The sequence below is a fragment of the Saccostrea echinata genome, unplaced genomic scaffold (assembly GCF_033153115.1).
Source record: "Saccostrea echinata isolate AGI-Se365-2 ecotype Australia unplaced genomic scaffold, CSIRO_AGI_Sech_v1 ptg000008l, whole genome shotgun sequence".
NCBI lineage: Eukaryota > Metazoa > Mollusca > Bivalvia > Ostreida > Ostreidae > Saccostrea > Saccostrea echinata.
The window spans coordinates 8,946,669-8,959,017 of NW_026889757.1; the positions used below are offsets into that span (position 1 = coordinate 8,946,669).

Genomic DNA, 12,349 nt, shown 5'->3' on the forward strand with positions numbered 1-12,349 from the left:
TGAATACTGTACCACAGAATTTGCAAAATGTTGTCACTTTAAACGAGACTGTTGATATTTTAATTTCATCAACTTATTTGTAAATGGCTTTCTCGTTTTAGAAAGTGTTCGGACGTATAGTATGCCCTTGCGTATCGAATCAACTGGGAGACATAAACTCCATATGCAGGTGATCATGGTATATTGCTTCATAAATGAGAAAGATGACGATAGAAAAGTTAAAGTCATCAAGATTATCATAAAGTTTTATTGTGAGGTTATCATTTACATCTTTTTCTAGTAAAATATCCAAATATGAAACAGATGTGTCAGACTTTGAGGTATCTTTTATTTCGAGTTCAATGGGATATATCGAATCAACGTAGGAATGACAATGAATATTGTTAATTGATAAAACGTCCTCAATATTTATAAATGCTGAATTGAAGGCCACAGCAAGCAAGAGACTTCTTCTTTTCATGTAGAAGTCTTCTAATAAATTCTCCTTCATATGAATATAAAAATATGTCTGCTCATAAAGGGGCGCAATATAAGTACCCATAGAAATTCCAACAGATTGTTGAAGATCTTAATCTCCAAAAACTACATAGATATTGTTAATCAGAAACTCAATCATCTATTTAATATCAACTTCGGAGTACTTGTGTGTGTACAATCGGTATGTTATTTAACAAAATAATTCTCCAAATGACCAGTGACAAGGTAAGCAAATTTACGAGTTCTGTTTTTATTAAAAAGCAGCTGTCTATGATGTCTAAAGAGCCCGGATTTTAATTTATCGTGGGGAATGGTTGAATAAAAAAGTCAATTTCAACGCTAAGCTGCACCAAATAATTCTCGGTTAAAAAGGACTCATGAGGCACTGACTGAGAAAACAAAACTTGTGTTCAAAGTTCCTTATAGATCTCTGATCCAGATGTATTAAGTCAAACTCCTGGGGTTAGAGTAGGACCACAATATGGGATCACGGTTTTATGAAGGATTAGATTGGAATATTTTTTAAAAACTTCCTCCTCAAACCAAAGCTTAACTAAATTAAGGAGGCTGGGGGGTCAACAAATTAACTATCAGATATAACTTATTTTTTTAAGATATGATATCTTAAACTGTAAACTATCATTTGGCAGAGAAAAAATTTATACATTTTAGTTTTAAAATTTGATCATTTTTGTTTATCTTTATATGGAGTTCTTCTTCTAAAGGAGATCAATATAGTCTAAAAATGGCCACGACCACCCAGCCCTCTTAAGTGGTTAATTTACAAGCAGAGTATGCATGCAGTGAAGATTTGTCTGATGAAGTAATGATTCTTATAGGACCAGGATGAAGCCACTTCAGAACAGTTAACAGTTCCAGACTAGAACTTTTGAAGAAAACAATGTGATAATTTATCAAATTAATATACAATGGTTGCGAAGGAGATTGGAACCGGGGAAATGGTGAAAACTGTTAATCATAGGTATATGTAGAACCACTCTTCGAAAAATTTCAGGTCAGAGAAAAATTCTTTTCATTCTGTAAATAAATGAAGTCTATAAGACTATCAAAACTATAAAAAGACTTTCATTCTATTTAAATCATCCCCATCAAATGAAAAAGCTCAATGAAACAAGCTATATCATCCCTTCTCTTTTGCTTTATTCAAACAAAAACCTTTCTTAGCTATTATAGTCTGTATTCTAAAGTTCTCCAAATGAGATTTAAAAGATCTTGTGCATTACATCTTTTTAAAATTTTTTTTCAGTTTTTGCGGTACATTTCCCTGTCAGAGAAATGCAATTTTTCATTCAGCAAAAAACATAAGGAAAACACAGAGTATAAGTACTTTGTTATGAACATTCGACACTGTTGTCAATAATAAGCACTCCTAAAATATGTTCTCAAAACGTCAGAAGACAAACAATTAGTGAAAAAGAAAGAGACCAGAGTAACTAAAAAAAAGATTGTAACTATACTTTCTCTGAAGAATACATACCCTTTAAAGTGTGCATTAAATTTGATATAGATGTAGGGTTAGGGATAAGTATCTGATGAACTATTGTAAATATAAGTTACTTTAACAAAAATCTTGTTTTTGGTGTGTATAATCATAATGACAAAAATTGGAGCAATAATAATTGTTGTGTGTATGGAATGCCAAATTAACAAATATTCAAATATTTGCACCTTTCTTTAAATATGTGTATCTTCAAATATTTGTACTAATTGAACCTATCTTCAAATGAATTGAAGATAGGTACAATTGAATTAAAGATAGCTTGAAATGAATTAAAGATAGGTGTTAAAAATTACACCTATCTTTAAATAATTTAATCTGGGTTCAAAAGAGTATGACCTATCTTTAATTCCATTACAGATATGTTCAATTTAATTATACCTATCTTTAATTATTTTGGAGAAACACATGTAGAAACAACTGATTTAATGATACGTACAATTAATACACCTCCACAAAGAATTTGAAGATAGGTACAAATCAATTAAACCTAGGTTCAATTCAATTGCACCTTCAAAAATTGTATCTTTAAATCAACTTATTCTTAATTCTTGATATTTGTACCTATCTTCAATTCTATCATACCTATCTTTAAATCTATTGTATTTTCTCCAAATGAATTAAAGATACATGTAGGTATACTTGAAATAAACCTGTCTTCAATTCATTTGGAGATAAGTTCAATTGATTTGAAGATAGTACAAATATTTAAAAATAGGTACACCTATCTTTAAGTAATTAAACCTAGCTTCAAATGAATTGCACCTATCTTTAATTCCAATACAGATAGGATCAATTCAATTACAGATAGGTTCAATTGAATTATACCTATCTTTAATTCATTTGGAGATATGTACCTATCTTTAATTCATTTGGAGATAGGTACAACCGATATTAAAGATCGATTTTAAAGATAGGTACAATTAATAATCTCAACAAAGATTTGAAGATACATATAAATCAATTATACCTAGGTTCAATGAAATTGCAGCTATCTTAAAGGAATATATTTTTCTATTCGTACCTATCTTCAAATCAATTATACCTATCGTCAAATCATGGTACATTTCTCTAAGACATTTAATGATATGTATTATGAATTAAATCTATCTTCAATTTTTTTGGAGATAGATAAAATTGATTCAAAGATAGGTACAAATAAATTGAAGATAGATACAAATAAATGGATAAATGTTGATATGGCGTTCCATATGTATACATGACTTCGTCGATTAGTAGAATTCTCTCGTGCCCCGTCGTGGGTTATCATCTTGGTACACACACACAAAAACAGAGTGAAGATAACGAAAAGTGATCAGTCTCATAAATCCAGTAAACTAAATGAATCGTGAATAGAGCAAAAACACAAGAAGTGGGATCAGGTGCCTAGGAAGAGTAAGTATCCCCTGTCAGCCCATTACATCCGCCTTGTGATGCATTCAATTGTTACTTTTTTATGCTTAATTGTGTTAATTGTGACAATATTGATTATCAGAAACAAGTTCACTTAATTACTGTTATGTGGTTTGAAAGATTTGACATTCTTAATGCTAATGAATACAAGTTTTAAACCTTAATGTCCATAAGCAGTTTGTTTATCCTTTTCTTACATAGTTGTTTTTGATTCTTTGACCTGAAACATTACATTAAAATTGGAATACATGAATGTCTTGGAATGCAAAATTCTGTAATGTTGCTTTAAATATTGTTATCTTTGTTTATCAGTAACTTATCTGAAGCTCCGGATTCTGTTGCCTTTGAACATAAGGTTTATTATGAGAAGGCTATTTGCTTAAGGTGTCTTAAGGACATTCGCCTGATCTATGTTCTATCGTTAATCTTTGTCCACATTGACAGGTAGACTTTTTGGCTTTTAACAAAAGTGCTGCAAGCCCACGATTCCATGCAATCTACTGATAGTAAAAAACGGGGTTACATTACATAAATACTGCATGTATTTGAGATTAACATTTCAAATTTTCTCCCCGAGAAAAAAACCTTGTTAACCAAAGTGCAGCCGAGGAAAGATCGAAATTTTAACCCGAGAAAAACCATGGTTCTCGAGGTATGAAAATTTCACTGTTACTCTCAACTACATGCAATATTTATCTATATTGAATCCTACCCTGGGTGCAATTTTTTATTGGTTACTTTGTTACAAAGAAATGTCAAAATAACGAAAATATTGCATTAATTTAATAAATTAAAATTTGTTTGAATAAATCAACCTAAATCAACCCAATAAGCCATGAAAACTATTAGAATGAGTTCAACAACTCCGTTAAAGTAAATTCAGTGGTTTACCTGATCAATAAAAAGGGCCCACGGCGGTTGTGACCGATCGACAGGGGATGCTTTCTCCTCCTTGGCACCTGATCACACCTCTGAAATTTCCGGGGTCAGTGTTTTATGCCCTGTTCAAAGATTTGTAAAGTTTGTAGTTTGTTTTTTTTTTTTAAATTGGTCACTGTTCGTTATCTCACATTTTCCATTTCAACGAATATCGATTCAAAGCATTATTTGAAGCAAATCACATTTTTGTTAAAACTTCGCAACCTCTATCAATGGGATATTTTACTGTGAATTTTACAGTTGGTTGAAAAGTCTTAAATGACAAACAGCTGGACATCATGGAAAAACTTTGCTAATTTGAGCTTTCAGCTCAAATACGGTGAATTAAGACAGCACTCAACAGATCAATAGCGACATCTATGTATTTCATCAGAATTCAGAATAAGACAGTGATGAAGAGACATTTACTATTTTCTATACCTATTAGAACTTAGATTGAGAAATATAATACGAGTTGTTCTATTTGATAAATTGCATGAATCATGCAGTGAGCAGTGAGGAGAACATAAACCATCAGTAAAAATTGTGAATATCTCCAGAAATAAAAAAAATTAACATTATTACAAACATCTATAACAGTTGGTACCATTTAATTGATAGTAAATATTTTGGGTTGAAGAAGCATCTGAAATTGTACATGTTAAAAAACAACATATTGATTTCAGATCATTTCATGCGCTCTTATCGCAACAGTAACTGCATCAGAAAGCATATAGTGGATAAGTGGTAGCTAAGTAGAGCTTTGAAATGCATTCACTCTGGGTAATCCTTTCACGTGTGTTGGGTAGAGGATTGCTGCTTACATGTTTTTATCTGTTTCTGTACTTCAAATTAGCAGTGATATTCTTAAGGAAAATCTTAAACAGGTAGTCTACTAACCTACGACACGCTCGTATTATTTTGCCATCGTTAATATGTTCATGACAATCTCAAACATAATTTTAATTCTTTAAATGAATTAAATTTCATTATTGTATTGTCCACCTCAGTGCTTGATCAGAAGTCCACACAAGGTCATAATACTTCTATGTGCAAATTATAGTGCTATAGTAATCTCGTTGATACATTTCAATGTTTTCCTTCAAGATATACGTGTATGTGTTCTTTAAATATCATTGTTAAAATAGGACAAGCTCATTATTTAATATGTGCAGAGTATCTGCAACATTTGGATGGAATCAAGTTTAAATTCTCTCTCTAAACAAACATATATCCAGTGCTTTTTGCTGAACATACACAGGTAAAATGTTTTCAACATTATTTTGTCATAGGAATCACCTGACAAGCTCAGATAAACTATTTTCAATGCACACACACATTGTGAACACACCAAGGTTGAAAAACTACACAAAACTGACTTCATAATATTGATGCATTTGATAAGAGCTTTATTGCTATTCCAGTGGTTCCAATTTCATAGTACTGATCGGGATTTATACCATTGTGACAAAATTGCAGAACTTCTCTTTTATCTGTCCATAAAGTGCAAACGTCGCATAACAATATGTGAAATAAACCTACGTATAGTTTTGTTATTATTAATTAAATATTCAGCCTTTTTAAAATATTATTTATCCACTTTTTTAGTTTGTGAATTTTTAAGCCAGTCAGCCATTACCACTGCAAGGGTGTTCCAACAATATTTAAGTGGATTAGAAGAAGGTTGAAGGGGGAAGCAGTTTTGAAGAGTAGTTGTAGAAAAGTGGAAGATAATAAATAAGAATCCCAAACAAAGACGTTTTAATCATATAAATTTGATTAAAAAGAGAATTGCTTATCATATTAATACTACAAATGTATTTATATCATAAATTGTCTGCATTTGATCCCCTATTTTGTGCGACAGATTTAGATTGTATGTTAGAAATATCTCCATGGATTAAAGCACTTTCAGTCTTGATATCATTGCTTTTGTTAATATCAGGTAAATTATCAGTATCATGTCTTATGGAGTCGTGGTCTTTAAACAAACTGTATTGACTACTACAAGCACTGCTATTTTTCTGTAACTTTCGAAGCATTATGTTTTTAAACAGACTTTCTTCACTTTCATATTCCCCAGACTGATGATTTAACCTTAATATTCGAGGATTTTTCATAGATATGGCGGATGTCGTACTCCCTAAATGTTCATCTGCTTGAATTATTATGGATCCAGCAAGGAGCCCTGATTGGTAAAGGAAGGTTGAATTCTTCATTGTTTGACTGTCTGTTGGTGTTTCGTATTGGTCGGTCCTCTCTGTCTGAGACCCGTAGTCTTTTCTCCAGCATGTAGATAACAGTGTCAGAAGAGAAGCAATAATCAACAAACAACCTACAAAAACCCAAATTATATATATAAATAAAGATCTGGAATCATTTTGAAAGATAATACAAGAAACTTGAAAGTATGAACAAATCAAATTATGTGGGTTTTAATATTCAGTATATTGATTTTTTGATGAAATTATTACGATTTATCTAATAAAAAAAATGACCTGATATATAGAATGTTGTTTCGTATTTTCCACCACTATCTATAAGAGTACCTTTGAATAAAGAAGAAACTTCCTTTATAAAGAACAAATATGAATAAAAAAATACAGTTAAAATTAAATGTAGACTGAATTATTTTCACAGACTTTGACTTTCCAGAACATATTTCAAAATTAAAATTAGGAATTTATAAAGATTGCTTTTCCTACCTGCAAAAATCGGTCCAATTAAATATCCAATTCCGCCAATACAATACATTATACCTACAGCAGACGACAATTTCTCCAAACCCAGTAGTTCAACACTTAATGGTGTAATCATAGTTGTTAAAGCTCCACTATAGATCCCAAATAGAGCAGCAAATGTGCACTGCCCTGCGTATGTAGATGAATAGAAAGGGAACAACCCACATATAATACCTAGCACTCCTGTAATGCCCATGTTCATTAACACAGGGTCAATAGCATGTGGACTTACTGCCATCCCTGTGAGGACACGCCCAATAGTCCCTGTCAAACCAATCAGGAAGATCAGAAAGGCAGCCTGTTGTTCGGATGATCCATAGACAACAGAAAAGTTAGGAAGATGTAACAAAAGCATAGAAAATGGAATATTCCAAATCAAAAATTGTAAAAGTATAACAACAAACATTTTATCACAGAAAATTTCAAGATGAAGATGTTTTCTGAAATTGAATTTGTTCCCTGGACCATCTTTTGATTTGTTTCGTAGTGCTTTGTGGTGAATTTCTGTTTCAGAAGGTCTCATTATGCAACCAAGGATAATCTGATTTGAAAATATTGCACCAAGTATCAACATTGTCCCTTGAAGTTCATAAGAATCTATGAGGTACTGAAAAAGAGGACCACTTATGAACATTCCAGTACCAGCCCCCGCTACAGCAAACCCTATGGCAAATCCTCTCTTCTCTCTGAAATAATACCCCACGGCTACCAGTGGAGGTGTAGCTACTAGTCCATTGCCAATCCCTGTAATAAAAATGGATTCTGATGTTCAGCAATTTACGTCAATGCTAGCAGTCGATTCAAGTTGAAATAATAGCATTGTTATCTGTACAACACATCTGAATTGCATATACTAGTATTAAAGAACGTTACAAGTAATGACTAACACTTTTCCTAGTCTTTGCATTAACATTTCGTTGGCTTACCTTAACGTTAAGCAAACGAACTTAAAGTCACTTATGTTGTATTTATTACATTGGTAACAAACAGTTTAATTTAATGTCTTTTAGGATTATTATTCAGCTCGGTATGAGGTGTGGGGCCATATCCAATAATAATTAAGTGATGTTGTTGTGAGGCTGGACTAGACATGATTTTCTGCTTCGTTTAATATGATAAGGTTTGGATATCTGTTGAAAATAAATATGATATATATTGATATTTCATGAATATATCATGACGTATTGCTTACAAAATTTATAGGTAATTAAGTTCATCTAATAAATTGGTTTAAGCGCATTACAGAATTTGTAACGTTAATCTATAGCTCTAAACAAAATTACATAAAACAGATAATTGAAAATTAACACTAGTGCAAAATAAGAAGTCAGAGTAAAAAAAAAATTAGAAACTATGTCATATATCATTAAATAAGTTCATTTATATTGAATAACCCATCCGGAAAATTAAACCTTATAAAACAAAAACATGAAAGTAGGACAAGCTTCTCTTATCTTATAAATAAATGGAAGTAGATTGGGTTCCGCTACTGGAGAATCCTATCCCCGAGATGGCTGTTACTTTTATGCCACCCGATCCAATATTTATTATCATTTTTGCATTTTCCGAGAATATCCATCATCAACAATGAAATTTACTTCAAGTTTGCAAATGTATTAAGCAGTAAATTAAATCCTCCATGCTTTTATAACCACAGGTTCCACTTAATTTTTCTCTTCTGGCATTTTTCTCTCCATTTTTTTATCTGGATAATTCATCACACAATAATTGACTTACGGTCACTCGCACCGTATTGTTTACCATTCGGCCTTCAGGAGTTGGTTTCATTTACCAAGGATGTACAAACAAATTATTCTCATACATGCATGGAAGCGGTGAAAAGTCCATGGACATTTATTCACCCCCTATTTTTATTCCATGTTATCAAGTTAATATCAAATTATTTATCACTAGTACATTACCAATAATTTTGAAATTTTAGCATATGTTCATTCAATAATTGTTATGAAAAGATTGATTTATTAATTACTAATAGATGTTATGAAAAGATTAATCTGTTTCTTACTAGTACATTACCACTGTGTTTAAAAGTCTTGAATGTTTTTGAGGTTATTATGCAATAGGGTCCTCATTAATACTGTTATGAAAAGTTAAATAAAGTCTTACTAATATATTAAAATTCTGACATATTTTATCTCTTCATGCAAAAAATGTTATGAAAAGGCCCCTTTAATGTACGTATGTATGTTTTTTCCTAAATTAACTTTATTGATATTTTCATGTGTTAACCTATATGGTGTTTTTTTCTACCAATTGATTCGTTACACAAGAATATACATGTTCTGAATACGATCAATTTTTAAACGGAGATAGGCTACTGAAAAGTAGGTTGATGTTGCAGGTTTTTCTATACAATATCGTTTAAAGTCTGTATTTCGCAAATTCTTTGGTCATTATACAATAATGTAATGACACTATAGTAATAATATTGTTTACAACATAGCATACCGTAGCATACGCATATTTTAGCTAAAATTTCATACCAATTCTTAGAGAATTGTTTTGATACTAATTTTGACTGTGGACTACTCATTTACCTGATTAATACAGAGGGTTCAATGTGGGTGTGACAGGTCAATAAGGGATGCTTACTCCAGGAATCTGATCCCATTTATGGTGTGTTCGTTGTTTTTGCCCTATTTGCATTTTTTATTTACAGGGATTTTGAGATTGATCAGTTCGTTATCTTCACTTTTTTTCTTAATTCTAATTTTAATAAAATAATTAGGATATACATGAAGTTATCATTACAGTTTCTCACTGAACAATTTTACAAGTGCCTGATCCTAAAGCAATATTGATTCAGAATGTCTTCGAAAACAATTCTACAAGAAATCGACAGGTTGGGGCGATATTATTCTTTAATATTATTGAAATTCGAGAATTTCTACATGCGTTTTTTTTTAAATATAGAACATAAGCAATTACTTTATTTTAACACGGAAATCATGTCGGACACTAGTGCAAGAAATATATGAATTATACAAATCAACTAGCTTGGACTGCACATTTCTTTAAAAAAAACTTTGTTTAGAGAAGAAAAAATAACAGAAATCTAGAAATAGGGGAATTTAACAGCGCCCTTCAACTCCTTATCTGTTACCTATCATTTACTTGTTTTTTTTTAAAGCTGCAAACGATTTATCCATGCATTGATTCATAAATTCTTTTTAATTTTCTACATGTACTACATTTTTACTTATTATACATTAAATCATTGTCTCCTTTTCGATTGAGGATATAGTACGGTTATGATTACAGGATATGAATCATAATAATCTCTCCCGACAGAGTTTATTCAATAATAAGATATACAAGTCATATATTTGAAGGTCAAAATTTATTTTTAAAATGTTATGCTTTCCTTACCTGCAATGATACCATACGTTAAGATTGCAACTTCAAGCGAATATGCAAAGTATGTTGCGGAACAGCCGATAAAAATAAGCAATCCTCCAACTATCATTGTAAGGCGGCAGTTGAAAACATTGATTGATAAACTGGCTACTGGACCTGAACGACAACAAAAAAATTAAGTGCAGGCACTATTGATATTAATTCATGCGCGTAACACGCATTCGTTGGAGTGTTAAAATCCGTAGTAGATATACTATAATCAAAATAAAATATATCATAGTCAAAAAGCTATAAGAAAATTTCTGCTATGTAGAGTAAGGAAACATTATTGATTTTCTATTTCAGTACATACCAATTAGCTGTAGAAGGCTGCTAAATAATGATCCTAGGAAAGATGTGTAGGCATCTGACTCTTTGTATAAACGCAAAAATGCAACATGTGTAATTCCAACACCATAAAGTAGACATCCATTTAGGAGGAGGGATAGGAAACTGGCTCCCAGCACTGCCCAGGCCCACCCCCTGTCTACATCTGACTCACGACGATTCAGAGTCATGATGTTCTCCTAACAATTTAACAATCCGTAATGTTTATATACATTATATAGTTCCCCGAGTAAAATGTACGGCGAGTGAAACAGATCTTAATTAAAACAGCTAAAGTATGTCTATATGAGCATCTAAATGTAACATGGTGCATTGATTATTGTTCAAAAATAAACTTCCAAGGCCATTCAAGTTTAATTTGGAAATAGCTTTTGATATTTTTTAAAGCTAACCTGAGCCAAAGGCCCAAGGGAAATCGTGTCTGATATCCGACTTTGTGTTTGTAAACATTTCACAAATTTTGAATTCTCATTCAGAACTACGGTGCAAAATTCAGCTAAACCTGCCATAAAGTTTTCCTTGTAAACATAATTCGATTTGTTTTAAATGAAAGGTCATGCCCATATCAAGGGGAGATAATCGATAATGACAGTGAGGACATAGATTAACTCCAAAAAAAAAAAAAAAAAAAATAATAATAATAAAAATTGAAAATTCAAATTGTTCAAATCCTCGTCCGTTTGGAGCCAAGACGGCTGCACTGGCTTTATATTGGGATACGTCCGCTTTGTCTCCTGGAGCGAGGCTGGCCATATATATAGGAATATAAAATTGTCCATTCAAGATAAGTCAAGTAGGCAGAATAACCTTTGAGTTATCACAAAGACCATACAACTCAGTTTTTTGATTATGGTGAGTCAAAGAAAAGTCAAAGCTGACCACATGAACCTTGAAACGGGGATTCTTTTGTATTAAAGAACCAAAAAGTATTTGGTGCAGAGGCTTAAAAAAAAAACCAACGCCGTCACCCAATACTCATCAATCAAAAGTTGACTGGTCACCTCCGGTCAAGTAATCGTGCACAGACAATAACATCTACTAAACTCTTTTTCTCAAGAGCACTAAGGTCAAATATATTTAATCCCATATAATAATTTATATTTCATGGCACCAAATGGGAAGGATATTAGCACAATAGGACAAATCGATATATTAAAGGTTTTAAATCATTCTAACAAAAAGTTTATATTTCCCCTACTAATTTGCAAGCACTGTTTTTTTTTCATTTAGTACAGATTCATGTTTCTGCAAATCATGACTCTTGAATCCAAAAATCTTACAATGTTTGCACATTAAAATTCACTTCCTTAGAAACATCAAGGCAAATATATATATACAGTATTGCATTAGCAATACTAGTCCCCTAACGGTAAGTGTAATCTGGTTCCCTTTAAGAATTGAAAATGTCATAATTCCGTCAAAAATCAATGAAGCGGAAGGAAATGCAAACTTGATCTATAACTCATCAAGGTAAAGTCACATACCAGAAATCAGCTCAATATCTGAAAGCGTTTAG

General features: G+C 31.8%; 1 protein-coding gene across 1 annotated transcript; it reads right to left on the reverse strand.

The window, feature by feature from the left end:
- Positions 1 to 6,096: 6,096 nt before the first annotated feature.
- LOC133181378 (monocarboxylate transporter 14-like) lies at positions 6,097 to 11,033 on the reverse strand. Its single transcript, XM_061315894.1, has 5 exons — positions 10,799 to 11,033; positions 10,459 to 10,602; positions 7,033 to 7,812; positions 6,826 to 6,876; positions 6,097 to 6,662 (listed from the first exon to the last, which is right to left on the reverse strand). The coding sequence occupies exons 1-5, from the start codon at positions 11,001 to 11,003 to the stop codon at positions 6,154 to 6,156; spliced, it is 1,689 nt and encodes a 562-aa protein (XP_061171878.1). The 5' UTR covers positions 11,004 to 11,033; the 3' UTR covers positions 6,097 to 6,153.
- Positions 11,034 to 12,349: the final 1,316 nt, after the last annotated feature.